The 16,876-nt window shown below is 44.8% G+C and overlaps 1 protein-coding gene across 1 annotated transcript in view; it reads left to right on the top strand.

Moving 5' to 3' along the window:
* fam49a (family with sequence similarity 49 member A) overlaps positions 1-16,876 on the top strand; it is a 32,175-nt gene that overhangs the window by 9,608 nt on the left and 5,691 nt on the right. Inside the window, exons 2-5 of the mRNA XM_005725062.2 lie at positions 10,158-10,214; positions 14,388-14,467; positions 16,177-16,326; positions 16,608-16,666. Coding sequence (XP_005725119.1) covers positions 14,398-14,467; positions 16,177-16,326; positions 16,608-16,666 — 279 coding nt within the window. The 5' untranslated portion in view covers positions 10,158-10,214; positions 14,388-14,397. The remainder of the gene's footprint in view (positions 1-10,157; positions 10,215-14,387; positions 14,468-16,176; positions 16,327-16,607; positions 16,667-16,876) is intronic.

Genomic DNA, 16,876 nt, shown 5'->3' with positions numbered 1-16,876 from the left:
AAAAAAAATCTTCCTCCAGATATAAGAATGAATCTTTTCTTATGGACTCAAACACGTTTTGCTGAAAAACTGAATATGGAACAAGCAAAGCTTAATCCTAAACAATATATATATTAGCTGTATAATACCAGTAGGCCAGCTCTAATAGTCATTTGGTATGGCTTCGCGGGCCAGAGTTTGACACCTATGCTATACAGCTTGGAGTAAGACAACATGCATGAAGAGGATGATGTGGACAAAATACTCATTTGCCTAATAATTCTGCACTCCCTGTAGATGAAGGTGGCAGATCTCTTTTGCAACCACAGGAGCATTCAGAAGAATCTCTAGAATAAATAAACAACCTGCATATTTGGATGATCTTGATAAGTCCTCAAAGGCCGATTGTTTGGTTTTTTGTTTTGTGGCTGTCTTGTTTTCATATTTACCTGACAGACACAGGTGCCAGTCTCCTTGTCCAGCTGTCAAAAAGTTTTTCCCTCTCTTAGAATAAGAACTTCTTTATCTGAAATATCTGAAGTATCATCAAGTCACAGTCTACTGATGTCATTGCTGCAAGGCAGTCTGTGGCAGTAGCACATCTGTCTGAGTATGTTAAGACAACCTTGCTGCCTCTGTAGCTCTCAGAGAAAGGGCATGTGTTGAGGAAGTTAGCTTGATGCATTCACATTCATATTTGCTAGCGCTGGTTTCACACACAGACATGGTTCCCTTTGTATCTACATTGCTGTTGACAAGCAGGGCTGGGCAGAACAGAAGTGGCATTGAACAGAAACGTAGGAGGAATTTTTACGCCTGGAGTCCCGCGCTACGCAGCACTAGCTGCTAGCAGCCAGCGACTCTGCCTCCCCCTGCTCTCCGAATACCAGCCTCCTGCTTCTGCTTTGCCACTTGCTCGTTTTCTTCGAGTCTTTTCCTCCGTTTATTGTTCTCCTCATGCACTCTTAAACGCCTTGGCAGTCTCTCCCTCCATCTATCCCACTCTCAGCACTGACAGAGGCCTCTCTGAGATGTTTACTATGTCCGCAGACACCCCTCCCCCCGTCACCCCTCCTACTCACCGAACAGAATAACGGTCACTGTGACTTTTTTGTCTGTTTATTATCTTCGTCTCTCTTCATCTGCCTGCAGATGTTAGAGGAGGGATAGTGGTGAGTTTGTATGGAGCGAGTGTAAAATGACCCAGCTGGCTGAACCAGAGGGCATACAGAGCCGAGAGCAGCCGCTGAGGAGGCTCAGCTCTGTGCTCCGGTGACAGCGAGCTGGAGCGCGTAGCCGTTTGTCAGATATGAGATGTACTGTTTCTGAGTGAGAGCCTTTCAAAGAGCAGCACAAGTACTCAAAAGTGAACTGTGCTCGATGCCTGACTCCCGGCTGCTGAAGAGTTCTTCAGTGTGCAGAGAGCCTCCAGAGTGTGGTTAGCAGAGCAAAACAGTTGAACCCTGTGCTGGTATGTGAAGCAGGCTGTGAGAGGGGAGGATAAAGAGCAAGGCTGCCATTGTGGTGGTGCTAGGCAGGTTTCCCCTTCTCCACCCAGCCCACCCTCTTCCCTGCCTGCCTGCCTCCCTCCCAACAGCACCCCCAGCCCCCAGCCCATGTCCATATTAGGGCAAAACTCAGCCAACCTCCCCTTGAGCTGAGCTCAACCCCCTCCAAAATGCCCCGCTGTCACATTTGCTCCAGCAAAGGGCGCCTGAGGGAGACACAGCTCCCCTAACCCAGTTTGAAGGCCTGTTTTCCTCGCCAGTCAAAACAGCCGAGGGATTTTAAAAATGGATGCAGAGAGCCAAGCTGGTGTGTTCGAATGTGCTTTTATTTTGGAGGAGCTACAGTTAATGGGCTTAACTTGAGCAGTTTTTGACCATATGCCACTTGGTGACCCCCTCCCCCCCAAAAGCCTAAAAGCATACAGTAGGCATTGGGACTGTTATGGTTTTTTCTTTGCTGCTCTAAAGAGGTAGCGACAAACTGAGCTTCAGACTGAACTATGAACTATTCTTAGTGTTGAGCCCCCAGTTTCTGTTGTTTGTGTGCTGTGCTGACACTCGGTGCCAGCTTTGTAGTGAGTGCTGCTCGAGAAGGACGGGGCGCAGAGCAAAAGATGTCGTTACTCTAAAACCACTTTGGATTACGCTGGTAGTGACAGACACCAGTTAAACAACTGGTTTATGCTTGTCAGACATTTTCCTAGAGATTCCTAAACACAAGTTATTTCGGGGCATTGGTGTTGATTTTGGTTTCCTGTGGTTTATACAGAGAGGAAACGGTTTACTTCGCAGAGCTGGCTTTGGCACAGAAACCTTTTAAACTTAAAATATTTGTTTCCAGCCAATCGCACACGAACACACAGGTTGGGCACACGCAGGCCAAGAAAAATGGGCGCGTCCGTGTCGTAACTGGCACGATGCTGTTTCTTTCCAGGTTTCCAAAAGACGGTTCAGGTGTCACAGCTCTCGATCCACAGCGGGCAGGTTTCCTGGGAACTCGTTATAATAACAGTCAGTTAATTAAACTGGTGCTAAAACTTCTTTTTTGTGAAGAATCAATATAATCATTAATCGCTACAGATAATTGGCCAATCATTGGTTGAAAGCGTTTGTCTGGATGGTTATTGTAAACTTGAAACTGTTGTTTTGTAAATAGTTAACTGGTCTTTAATGTGCTTACAAGTGGGCAAGCATACCCGAGGACTCACTGTCTATTTTTGGTTTTACTTTTGTGTGCTTTCACAAGCTATTCGCTTAAGTTTAGTTGTATATGTACAACCAATCACAACAGATGGCCCCGCCCCTCCCTGAGCCTGGTTCTGCCGGAGGTTTCTTCCTGTTATAAGGGAGTTTTTCCTTCCCACTGTCGCCAAAGTGCTGCTCATAGGGGGTCATATGATTGTTGGGTTTTTCTCTGTATGTATTATTGTAGGGTCGGCCTTACAGTATAAAGGTCCTTGAGGCGACTGCTGTTGTGATTTGGCGCCGTATAAATAAAACTGTTCTAGGACCAGTACCAAGACTTTAACGTGTCATGCAGCCCTGTCATGTGTTTCAATGTAGCTTCTAATTGGACTTTGTTAGGCTATAAATTTGTAATGATGTGGTTATTTATAATAATTAATACCTCATGCTACTGAAAATAATGGAAAGGGATTATTGTGTTTATTTTATTATTATGTGTTCGTTCTTGATCTGTAACGGCACTTTGGGCAGATTTTCCTAAAACGTGTCTCGTGCTGCATCGTTCGCTCAAATCGAGACAATATTCAGAGGAAAGTTTCTTTTCAACAGATTTTTATTGCGTTGTCTTACAAGAGCTCTGTGGCTGATTCTTTGCCAGAGCGGCTTGCAGATAATCTCCCAGACGTAGCCAGAGTGTACGAGCGTTTGGCTGCTGCTCATTTTCCTTCATCTGGGAATTATTTGAACAGCACCACAAGCTTTTTAGAAATATTTTTATTTATCCATTTATTCTTTTTAGTTAACGTGAAGATCATCTTATCAGCCTGTGCTGATGTTCCAGGTTCTATGTTTTACCAGCGTCACCATTTAATGTGCAGGAAAATATTTCCCCTGTTTAACGTCGTCGGCTCAGATGCTCACGAGCCTGTGACGAATCAAACAGGAACCACATTCCACAGAGTGCAGAGCAGGTTCAGCGAGCTGTTTCCAGCATCAGTACAGCACTTCCTCCCCCCCCACATATTACTTGTACGTATAATAACCATCAGTATATAATGTTAGCACTCACCGCTTCATGCTAACCATGCTGGTTGTGTTGGTAGATGTTGTGCTGATCTGATTATTCAGTTATGAAGTGATTTGAAGAAACAGAACATGATGCGATTTCATGAGATTTTTGTTTTTACCAGCATGTTGACGAGGACCTGCTCTGTTTACCAGAAGACCAAAGCTGATTATTGTGCTGCTACACGCATGAAATTGTGCATGAGAACAAAGGAACTGCAGACAGTTCCCACACGCTTCAGCACCTGCTCCGTCACTTGAGGTTTTTCTGTCACACCGAGCAGACTGACATGTTTCCTGTGTAACAGTTAGCACTCGATGAATGAAAGGCCTCGTTTGCATTAGTGTGAATGCAAACGGTCTCCTGTAATTATACATGTTTATACATGTATAATTACATATTTCTAAATACATTTTTTAATTGTACTGTTCTGAAGGTGAGTTGGTATCAAAGGCCAGTGAGTTTCTAACAAACATGGAGTTAATGTGGAAAAGAACAAAATCAGGTCCGCAGTGGCAGAGCTCACCGTTCTGATTCGTGACCCTTTCATAGGCTGTTGCCATGCAGAAAGGACGCAAGACGCTCCAGACAGACACACACGTACTCATTTACTCATGGGAGGGCTGTAGTCTTCCAGCCCGTTGAACTTTGTTTGAACCCTGAGAGAACGTCCATCCTCTCCACATCATGAACTTAGCCTGCTGTGTCATCTATCACACGTGTACGTGCATTTCATTTATCACCTGGTTGGAAAACGTGTTTCCGACGTGGTCTCACGTGGGACTTGTGCTTACTCACAGATTTGCACACCGACTCTTGTTGCGTGACCTGGAGTGATGCTGGAAATGTGCTTTTCCAGTGGTGGATATGATGCTCAGTCATGTAAATAATTGATTTACTGGTTCACTCCTGTCACGCCATTTTGGATTTCATGTCTGTTTGTGCTCACAAAACATCACCAGGTGGGGTAATGAAGGTCCGGCCCCACCCACACAGCGAGCCTTAGTACCTCCGTTCTTATCTTTAACCCAGCTTTTTTTTTTTTGCTGTGGTGGTGGTCGTCTCAATATCATTCTGCTTCCCAAGAGAGGATCTGATCCTCTGGTCAGACGCACTCAGACTCCAGCTGTCAGTGATGGTCCTTCTGCTCTGAGCTGGAGATCTGCTCTAACCAGAACCTACGGCAGGTGGAGGCCTGCTTCAGGGGCTGCTGTCAGTCGAGCTGAAGTCCGTCTGCAGGATGAGAGACTCACGAGAGAAGCATCACCAAGTACTCAGAAAACAGGAGTAATAATAAAAAATGTGTGAACCTGCTTCACTGTGCAGTCTTCATTTAGGGAAACGTTACTGTTTGCAGTTGTTAACTGAGAAAATACACGTGATGCTGGTTATATTGTTCATCCAGCTGTCTGCACTCAGTGATGACAGTACTACGTGTAAATGTGCTGATTGTTGAAAATGTCAACGTCGCAGCGAGGAGACAAAAGGTTTTGATCCAAAGTGGGTCATCGCCTCTGCTGCCTCGGGGCAAGAACATGATTTGGGCACAAAGGAGACGGGACATCCTGATCGTTTCTATCTCTACACTTCAGAGGGAAAAAGAGAAAAGCAAATGTTCTATTTGTACTCGTATCTGACATTTTCTGTGTTACTTGGAGAGTCAGTTGTGGTGTCAGTGCAGCTTCCTGTGATTGGGTTTGTGAGTCTTTTAACATGTCCGTATACTTATGACTAAACAACAGGTCCTGGTGCCTGCTGTAAATCACAGCTGTGGAGGAAGCGAAACATCATTTCCATTTGAATAATAGCATAAAATGTCTTTAACAGATGACTTTTATCTTACAAAGGTAGACGCTAAAATTTGAATAAATAAAGTCCAAGATATGACGTGTTTACGCAGGCTTCAGCTTTTTACACTTGTTTGGAAACTGCTGTTAGACAAATTTGCATTAGATTATGTGTTTGCAGATTTATTGGGTGGTCAGCGGTTATCTACTGCTGGCCACACTGTGAAAACACAGCAGATAAGGACTTATCTGCTGTTATGGTCAGTTTAACCCAGTGAACTGTGGGATATGCAGTCTTTTGTTTTCCTGTGTAAACGTTGACGGAGCTTCTCAGTATTCCTTTCTATGCTGTATACGTGAAAACAGCAAAGACGTCTGTAGCTCTGCTTTTTCCCAGCATGCACTTGTTTTATGAGGGTTACACAGACAGACGGATCTGTGCTCTTTAAGAGGAATCTTTGTTTGCTCCACTTCAGCGACGCTGAGGCGCCGTCATGATAATGATAATCTGTTTCTTCACATGTTTTTGTTTACATCCACCCTTCCCTCTCCGGTGATCCCTCCTCTCGTCATGTGTCTGCAGACTGCCGCTCTCCCCTTTTAAGCAGCCTTCTTGGCAGAGATTCGCATCGTTAGTGACAGCTGCTGTCATCACACACCTTCGCTTTTTCTGACCGGTAGCCTTTATAGAACAAAGCGTGTCCACATGTCTGTCTGTCCCCTCCAGGCTGTCCGTCGTTCTTATTTTGACGCACTTCTCTGCTGTCACCATGGAAACGGATGGTTGTGAGACGAGCCCATGCAGGCACACGTGTGGTTGTCCACACAAAGAGACTGTTAACATGTTTATGTTTGTTTTTTCCCGTCCATGCAGGGAGGGTGCCAGCACTTGTCTGTACATGAAGCTCACATAAGAGCAGGAGGGTGACTTTGCTCGTTTCTACTCCCCGATTGCTCTTCAGACACGTCAGATTTCTTCAATTCTTTCGACAGTGTCATGTAAGCTGAGGGGAAAAACATCTGCACTCGAGAGATGAAGCACGTCATTCAATAATTGCTTGTTGTTGTTCTTTTGTTTGTTTGCTTATTAATATTTGACAGAGACGAGTGCTACCACCCACCCCTTCGTGGATGTAAAACAACGGCACTTTTGCTAATCTTTGCGCTGTGCGATGTCAGAAGGGGGGGGGGGGGGTCTCTTGTAGCAGGGGTGTCCAACCCCAGGCCTCGAGGGTCCCGGTGTCCTGCAGGTTTTAGATGTGTCAGCTGATTTAAACGGCTAAATGACCTCCTCAACATGTCTTGAAGTTCTCCAGAGACCTGGGAATGACCTCATCATGTGATTCAGGTGTGCTGACCCAGGGTGAGATCTAAAACCTGCAGGTCACCGGCCTCTGACGCCTGGAGTTCCCCACCCCTGTCTTATAGGGTCATCTCAGGTGCACAGACCCCACCCACCTGCTGTCTTGTTTGTGGGGACGAAGGAATGGAGGTAAAACCACTTATTTCAGTTATTATACAGTAGGCGTACTGAAGACCCTCACTGAGCCTCTGTATAAGATGATAAACTCTGGGAAGGTGACGTGTTGTGGCACTCGCCTCTTGTTTGTTAGAAATGAGCGTAATCCACGTTCTTATCGAACCTCCCTTAATGATGACGGCTGCCACATGATCAGCATGGGCAGACTTTATGATCAGTAAGTTACAGTCACTGGAGTTTGTGTGGATGACTAATCCGACTGCGTGTTCATGACTTTGCTGCTACTTTGTTAGAATCATCATTGTGATGTTTGCTGTCCTGTGTTCTGACTTGAAGTGACAGCTGATGATGAGTCCTGGGAATCAACACACCAAACAAGTCCAGCTGGACACCAGCGTGCAGCCTAGATTTAAAATGCACCTTAATGTTAGATCACGTAAAACCATTAGCACTAATGGCACTGTCATTTTCTGCGTCACTCTCATAACCATGTGGAAGGATGTTCCCTGTATGTGATCCTCAGTTTCTTCAATTTCTTTGTGGTTTTTTGGTTTTAGCTTCTTTTGTTAGAAACACTAAGACTGAACTGAAACTAAGTGTTATTGTATGAGGGGCGCGACGTAGGTCCCTCAGCAGGTTTTACAATACAAACAGAACTTTCTGGAAGCATTTTGCTCTCAGGCTTAAACATCCAGAGTCTCAGCAAACACAACGATGCCTCATAAAGCAAGCTGCATTACCATTTCCACCAAACTAACAGAAAATAACTAAAAACCCTAAAGTGATCGTTTTAGTTAACTACAGTGATCTCGATGCGTTGACCATCAGTATCGATTTCTTAAATGCGATTCATAGTAAACTAATTGTCTTTACTAGTGCAGCAATAAGCAGGCTGCTTGGCTTGTGTCTCACAGCTTTGGTTTCTTTGCGCCAGTCTCTCCTTTTTCTCTTCCTGCTTCCTCCACCAGTTTGTCTCACTTATCTCATTCCTCACTCATACCTTCGTGCTCTTAACAGCAGATCTGTTGGATAAAATCAACATTACTGCGCTCAGATGTTTTGGTTTTCCCCCTTCGGTAACTTACCTTGGGACAGCAGCGGCCCGTGTGTTACTGTGCATGTTATTCCTCTGAGGTCACTGGAAAATTCCATTCTAGCTCTTGATTGATGTTTCCTGAAAAACATGTTTATTTTTGAGAAGTCTGCATGCATCTCCCTGCACACTGTTTGACTGCACCACCTGCCGGGATGATTGACAGATTTATTGACTTACTAATAAACCGGCGCTCAGCTCTGAGTGCTGTGATAAATGTGCTGGTAGTTTAAGATTGTTGGTTTGCACACTGGTATGAATGGCATAAGTGTGAAGTGTTGATGCTGCATATTTTATTAATTCGTTTATTTTCATTCTAGTGCAGTGCGTACTGGCTGACTTTTGCAAACGTGCTTGATTTCATTGTGTAGATAAGTTGGGCACAAATGGGGAAATCCTGCCTGTTTGACTGAAAGCAGAAGCAGAGAAGGAAAAGGGAATGAAACGGACACATGGGGCAAAGAGGAAGGAGGACTTCAAAGAAGCTGAAGTGCAGAAAAAGAAGGAAGTTTGATGTATAAAGTGGGTGTGATATTATATCACGTGTCCAACCGCAGGGAACAGTTGCACTTTCTGCCCTTACGAGGAGAGCATCTCGTGTCTCTGGAGGCACCCACCCACCCATCCACCCATTCATCCGCAGCATCCCTTCTCTCAGCACTGTTGCTGTGCAGGTTCCACAGAGGATGAAGCAGAGTCAGTGCAGACCAAGGTTTCAGTGACAGTTGGTAACATGTCTACATTATGTAAGTTAATGGGTTAGCGGATCATCAGAAAATCAGATGCTAAGAACAAACGTGGCGTTTGTATCAACAAACCTCTGCAATAGATGAATTGTCTGCAAAAAAGTGTTATGTTGAACAAAAAGTGTTTGAGAAGCCCAACATTTGGGTGTCTGTGGAAGTATTTGCATGATGCATGTATTATATGTTCATTACCTCGCTGCCATATAAACGTGCATGAGCTTATTAGTGCGTGTGTGCACGAGAAGGCTGTAACTTATGATGCCCACTGTGTCATTTGCACAGTGACTAATTCTTATGATCGTCCAATAATAATGGCCCTGAATGCTCTGAGGTTCCAGTTCTCGTCCCTGCGACTTCGCCCTCGCCTGCAGAGTGCTAGCTGGAGCTGGAGGTCATCGCGTGATGAACGCAGTGAAACCACATCAGAAAAACGTCGAACAGTCGTGGGATGATATTAAACTGAATGAACTTCAAGAATAAAAAAAGCCTAACCGAGCAATTATTAAATTAAGGTAAAAATAAGGTTCTAGTTCTTTGCACACAAACACTGGGGTATTATTTACACGTGAATATTTGCTCCTGCCTAGATTAGCAGTCCACAAGCAGCCGGTCAGACCAGGATGAGCCACGTGGGGCCGTAAAACAAAACATTTCAAGCACAACAGGAAATGTAGTAAGATGTAGTAACCGTCCACATGCTGCATAATTCTCTCCAGTCAGGCCTCGCCATAATTTAAAAGTACTTTGTTGCGGTGTAACTATGAGAGGTACACATTTAGAAACGGCCGTGACAAATATTAGGTTCAAATGTGGAACAATTCGCTCTCAGCTCTCACAGATGAACGCTGAGCTCCAGGTGATCCTGGTCTTTTCTTTTGGTTGGACGCTGTGCTAGTTGACAGCACCATCTGTTTATTTTCTGCTCCCACCTTAAAGAGAATTAGAGCATTGTGCAGCCGCAGCACGGCACAGGATGTTCAGTACCTCAGTAACCTGCAGACGGGCTAATCGGCTGCTTTTCTTTGGATATGACAGACGCGGTGTGGATTTCAGTGTTGAATAATTCAGAGGTGTGTTTTGTGATGCTGGAGGATTGTATTTGTCTGAAGGCTCGTGTGCATCAGCAGAAAAGAGTTATTTTGTTGGTTGATGTGGAAAGCTGATCCTCTGCCCGTTCAGTCGGCAGGTGTGCGACGTGCACGCAGTGACACACACCTGCACGTGCATTTTTAATGAGGAACTGTGCGTTTCCCTCGCTGGTATTAGTCGTGTCATTTTCTCTAAGTCCTTTTTTCCCTTTCTTGTTGTTACAGAGACACAAAGAAAGCGGATGATATAAACCGCAGCCTGACCGTCCTCCACCAGAGAAGGTACATCACTCATGACCACAGCATGCTTCATGTTCGTACAGTCGGCACTCCAAGCTGCCGCTAAGACACGTCAGCCAGCAGCAACACTGTGGTTTAGATGATCTTAGGTAGCTGGGATCAGCCCGCGGTTGTTGTGTTAAGCCTCAGAAAGCTCCTCGTTCTCTGGGCTTTACAGCCAAACCTTCGTTTGGTAGTTACAGGATCTGAGGAGGACGTTCAGGTTTTCCAAAGGTATCTGTGCAACTTTGCAATGAACAAAGTTAGAAGAGAAAAATTGAAAAGGGTCAGTGCCTCCTTTAAACACCTCTGTGCAATTTCATAATTGAGTGTAGCATCTGTCAGTGGGAACTTTTTTTATTTTTGTTTTTTTGAGGGTCGAACTTGTTGCCTGAATTTATTTATTCATCTAAAAAGGAAAAAATCACCAGTGAGCTTATGGTAGGTTTAAAGTACGTTTTTGAGACTGCCATGAAATATCTGTCAGTATTGTTATTTTATCTGTCATTTTTTTTATTTGAAAGAATAAAGCTCCAACTCTACAAATAATTTGTGTTGCCAGTTTGCTCCGATCAGGATTTTCTTTCTGAGCACGTGTTGGTTGGGACTCCCCAGACGGCAGAGGAGGTCGTTTAACCAGAGAACTCATTTTGGTGCTTTAAGTGCATAGAATTAGCTTTAATTACAAAGCTTAAATAGCCTTGAGATGGCAGCACAGACTGCAGCAGCAATGCTTAAATTGAGATTAAAGCAGCAGAGTTTTGGTCTCTGAGAGCAGCACGTGTAGCACAAAGGTAGCTCATGTGTTAACACAAAAGATCTACTCACAGAACAACAGGCTTCACCATTTACACATGCAGATTATGTTCAACACATTTTTAATTCATTTTTAATTTCTTCTCTCTTTTAGGGAAACTGCTTTAATCTCGAACTCACTTCATGATTTCTAGTTCCACTCTCAGCGTATTCTTCACTGAGTCGTCTCTTCACACGAGTTTCCACAGATACTCGATAACTGCCACTGAAAGAGGAAGAACACAACAAAACCGCCTTTATTAAAACAAGTGGAACATAAAGGAGTCGCAGTTATAGCAAAGTTTGATTCCAGTAGCTCAAAACACCAAATGAATGTAATGTTACCTGAAGCGCAGACTGTAATAAGAAGCGTGCTGATGTGCACGTTAATGCCTCACACCTCATAGACTGTATTTAAAGGATGGCTGGTGGAGTTTTAGATCCTGCATCTTGTCAGGGTGTCGATCGCGCGTCTGAGCGTTTCCACCATCGCCGCCATCTTGGTTGTGCAAAAAAAAAAAAAGGATGTGATGAGTAAAGATGGGTGTGAAACCACGTACTCACGGGCTGGTGGACTACTTGTCAACCACAAGTCCTTAGCTGTTGGGTGTGTGCTCTCGTGCCACCGATGATCATTCATTTTAAAACGTAGTATGATTAACTCATTCACTGCCAATGGCTGGCAGTGAATGAGTTAATATTTACAAAATAGACTTGTTTATTTATTTAATGTGACCCACAACGTGTGACCGAGCCCATCAATTCTTGGAAAGGTGTTTAAAGGTCAACACAGAAAACCATAAACGTCCATCATCTCAACCTCGGCTCTCTACAGCAGCCTTCAGATGGAGTTCATGTTTAAGCTTCCTCCACACTGGCTTCATTTTCTGACCTGCAGTCTGCGGCTCACCTTTTTACACCATCTGTGGGCAACGGGAGCTAGCTAGGAGGGAGCTAGGAAGCTAATGCTAGCATCGTCACAGGCCCAAACACGATTTCTGTGAGCCCCCTCCCCCCACCCTCTTCCCACTTGTGTCTCGAGTGAAACAAGGCGCTCGCACAGACGCTACTGTTGGTGTATTACTGGCATACCTGTAGTACCAGGTGTTACCAAGAAGCTCGAACTAAGAGACACAACCTCTGCCATAACTGTACCTAATGATCTGACAGTAAACATTACCCAGATGTGCTCTTTGTTGTGCAACCTGCCACTCGCTGGTGTAATTCAGTCCATAAACATAAAATGGTGACGCGGTCACATCCCATTTAGATGCGTCATTAAAGGACGCTGATTGGGTCTCGTTCAGATCGTCAGAGAAGATCAGCGACATCATGAGAGCGATATTTGACTGGTTTCACGTCTACAGTGTGTGCTGGTTTTTTATCATCTCATATTTACTTAATTGAACACAAAGTCCAATAATTCTCCTGTTTTTGTACAGTTTAAAAAAACTATACATGTGCCAGATGTTGTATTCAACTTTTAATACAATAGAATAAAACTTTAAATGAGGTCACCTTTATTATAGCTGTACTGTAGATAAAGTGATTGACTGGCTGTGTGAGTAGGTACACATGCACATGCATGACTCGTTCTCTGTAGGCCGTTAAAAGTGAGCTGGTGTAGTTTAGGAAGGAGAGCGTGTAACAGTGCACGGGAGCGTGTAACAGTGCACGGGAGCGTGTAACAGTGCACGGGAGCGTGTAACAGTGTGGCAGCCAGGTGCTGCAGAATGTCAGGGAGATGCGGCAACAGGTCAAATCCCCAAACATGTGCGGTAGGCTCAGCTTTGAGCCAAGGAACTGAAGCGACTCGTAGTGCAAAGTCTTCAGAGAGGTACCGATCACAGTGATGCATGACGACTTTAGACCACGTGGTTGTTTCTTAAATGTTTGATCATCTTTTATTCCCAGTGCACACAAAATGAAAACAACCACAAATGTACTTGACTGGACCGTTTTATCTCAGAGGGGAAAAGTACTCTTCGCAGTCTTAAAGTCAGCTGTCAGTTTTAATGGTACCTGAGGGGTGGGGAGGTGGAGTCTTGCTGCAGATAAAGCAGCTGCGGACTCGTAGCCACAGGTTAGAGTCTGCCCTGAACAAATAAGGCTTGCACAGCAGCACATGTACCAGCATGACACGTCACAGTAGTTAGTGAATGTAGGCATTCGTCAACACTGCCCCCTGCTGGTGCAACCCCGAGTCTGACTGCTCTGCATGAATTTAATAATCTGATGCGTTTTTAAGGTGTATAATTTCCTCCCAATCAAAGGCTGTAGGAACAGTATGCAGCCTGTTATTATGCACACAGTTATATCTGAATTTATGACGAGCGCAGGATGTGCAGCGAATACCACGGTTGAAAAATAGCGGACAGCTTGCTGGAGGCTGTGCAGAGAAATGCAGTGTGACTATCATGTGCACGCTGCTGCACAGAGTCTCTATTGTCGCCACTTCACTCTCTGGCTTAAGTCGAGGGAAGTTGGCTGTTAATGTGTGAGAAAAGAAGACTCGTGTTTATCTTTACTGTGTAAAAATGCAAGTGTGCCAAATATACTAACACAGACTTTAAAATCATTTTTGCAGCAGCTAATTCAGTTTTTTAAAAATAAACAGGGTTCCACTGTTCCTATCTGCATCTCTGTGCGTTCCTGACGTTATGCTGCTGTAGGTTTAGGCCCACTGTGATTACAGAGTTTGTGACCACCCGTCATAGCTGGGGGAGGGAGACTTTTCCCAGGAAATTGCTGCCCTTTGCCTCCAATAAAAGCTTTATAGAGTGTAACTGTAATTTAGGACTCTGCATTTGGCTGATTTCAGAGACGCCTGAATCCAAAAGAAAGGTCTGCATTTTCAGATCAGCTATCAAAGCTTGGTGCGTGGTTGGTTTCATTTCTGTCAGAGGGATGATGGACGGAAAGGTCGGCAGCAAGGATTCAATTTAGAAAATAAAAGGACAATAAGTTTTTCCCACCCTGCGCATGGTACAGTAAACATAGCCAAACCTTCAAGCAATGAAGTCGGCGTATACGTGAGCCAAGAGCGCAGACTTGAAGCTTAGCTGACTCCACCCACCTTGTATTTGAATCTTTTGTTTGCGAGGGGCAGCCAATCAGGAAGAAGAAGAGAAAGGGCATTAAAAACAAAAAGAACTTGACTAAGAGCAAATATTTGATTTTATTTTGTAAACTTTTGATTGTTTAGAAAGTTTTCACTGCAGGTAGTTAATTAAATCCTCAATTAAATGGAAAAGGCCTGGTTGGTCTTCAGGTCATCATTTAATATCCAGCTCCTGGTCTGAAATCAGCCACACTGAACGTGTTTTTGTGAAACTGTATGTACTGCTATCTGTTATGGTGACGACTCTTTTTAACCATCAGGTTTGCTGGAATGGGTAACCTGCTAAAAGTCCTAACAAGGGAAATAGAGAACTATCCACACTTTTTCCTGGACTTTGAAAGTAAGTGTGGCGGGGCAGTGGGACAAAAGCTGGATGGAGAAGGAGGTGTAGCCTGCTCTGCTCTTTCTTCTCTCTCCGTCAGCCTCTGCTCTCAATGACCAAACTGTGAAGGCGTCCTCTTATTCTCTCCTCTTTTTTCCTCGCCCCCCTCTTGGCTCGGTCGCGACCTCCCGCAGCATCGCCTCTGATCGCCCGTCGCTAATCAAACAACTTTCTTTTCTCCCTTTTTTCGGTGGCTCTTTAACATCACACATGCTCTTCCTCCTTTCTTTCTCTTTTCTCTCTCTTGCAGAAACCAAATGGGGAATCTATTAAAAGTGCTCACGTGCACAGAGTTTGAACAGGGGCCAAACTTTTTCCTTGATTTTGAAAGTGAGCGCAGCTTCTGCCTGTCCTCTTGCTCCCACGCTCTCCTTTCCCCTCAACCAGTCGTCCCTTTAGCCTCTCTGTAGCCGCTCCGGCTGGTCAGGGGTCAGACTGTTCAGCCGCTGTGAACCTTCCTCCATTGAATTTCTAATGTTATTAAAATTCATGATTAATTTCAGCCCTGCTTTAGAATAGGAACTCTTTTCTTTGTGTGCCAAGCAGAAGAGGAATGGATCTGACCCTTGACCTTTGCCGTCTGCTTTTACTAACTCGTCCGCATGCACCTCTTTGTGTTTGTGATACATTTCATGCACCCAAATGTGACATAATGTAAACATAATGTTTAGACACACACACACACACACACACACACACTACGCCTCCACAGTGGCATTTCAGCAGCTCGCACGCTGTAGCCAACCCCAGGCTTTGTTTATTCAGCAGAGAGGAAATGACAGGAGTGGAAGGTTTTTGAAATGCAAAGCAGCGCAGACAGAGTTTTAATGTCAGCGCTGCTCTGTATTTAGACTCTCTGTGGTCATGATAACCAGCTCTCTATTCTGAGTCTTAGACGGGTCTGGCTAGGCTTGGAGAGTTTGCATTACCTCACACGTTTTTACAACTGAGCTGCCAGAGCTGAGATGAAGAAGCAGGGGTCATGGTGTCATAAATATGCATGCAGCAGGAGACTAAGAGCCGGTGAGCTCGTACGTACCTTAGACCTGATATTTGTTTCAGTCGGTCACAGCTGTCGCTCGAGCACGTACAAGCTACGGCACGCTTTGGATGACCCTGTGCAGGCACACTGACCTTTGACCCCCCCACACACTCTGCCCATCTCTCATCTTTTACAGTCAAATATTCAAAATATCTGCCTTAATGTGAGCTGCCATATTCAGATACGTTTGTGTGTTATTGGCGTAAATGTGGCCTCGTTTGAAGCTCGAGGCTGCCGCGTGCATTCGGTCCGAGGTGCTGGAGGACGATGGAGCCAGTTTGGTGCTTTTCACTGCAGTGATTTGGCTTTTCGCAGTTAAAACCATTAAAGGCAGTTTTTGGTTTGACTGTAAAAGAGCTCAGTTGTATTGTCTGAAGTGATGTCCCTCACTCGAGTCGTGCTGCTGAACGTTTTTGTTTTGTCGGGTTTCCCATTTCAAACGAACGGCGAGTTCCGTTCTAGCAGCGAACGCGTTCAGCGAGCATGCTCGTTTCCTGCACTCGGTGCTAGCTTTCATTAACTAACACGGTTTCACATCAATATGGAAAAAATCCACTGAAGTTTGTCTGTAATTATACAAGAGTGTCATTTGTTGGCTTGTGTTCTGATATATGTTTGTGTTTAGATGCACAGCCGACAGACGGAGAGCGTGAGGTGTGGAACCAGGTGAATTCAGTCCTCCAGGAGTCTGAGAGCATCCTGGGTGGCCTGCAGTCGTACAAAGGGGCTGGCCAGGAGATCAGAGATGTAAGGAGAAGCGCAGAGACACGGCATGGCGAAGAATCCTGAGTGGAAATCTCTGGATTCGTTCCGTAATGCCAAACATGGCAGCTGTCCCGTCACTAACTCCCAAACCGTGTGAGCGAGTTACGATGTCGGACTGATGCAAGTTCGCGACAGCTTCAGCTGTGTTGTGGGAGCATTTCTACTCCTCACTGTTCTTGGCTTATTGTAATCACATTACACTTGAAGCAGACTGTAGTCACAGTAGTGTGCTGTGCATGCAGTATGGATGCACTGACATCAAAGTTATGGCCTTTTCCTGCTCTCCTTCAGTAACCGAGCTCACAGCCGACCCACAACGTTTGCAGAAGCTCGTTACTAAACAGCTGACTGTGAATTCAATCAGCTGCACAGAATGAGCTGCAAGTCAAGTCCTTCATGCAAATTCTGACTGTAATCAGTCGCCTGGAGGGGGCAGCGTTGCTGTTGTTCACTTTGACTTCAATAGTCTGTGGTACAGAAGAACTGCATACATGGAAAAATATATAAAGCTGTAATAATAATGGACTTTTAGTTAAGTGTAACTGTTTACAGGCAGCACG

Source organism: Pundamilia nyererei, unplaced genomic scaffold (assembly GCF_000239375.1).
Source record: "Pundamilia nyererei isolate P.nyererei 1_Seehausen unplaced genomic scaffold, PunNye1.0 scaffold00013, whole genome shotgun sequence".
Lineage (NCBI taxonomy): Eukaryota > Metazoa > Chordata > Actinopteri > Cichliformes > Cichlidae > Pundamilia > Pundamilia nyererei.
This window is presented reverse-complemented; position numbering and strand designations above follow the sequence as displayed.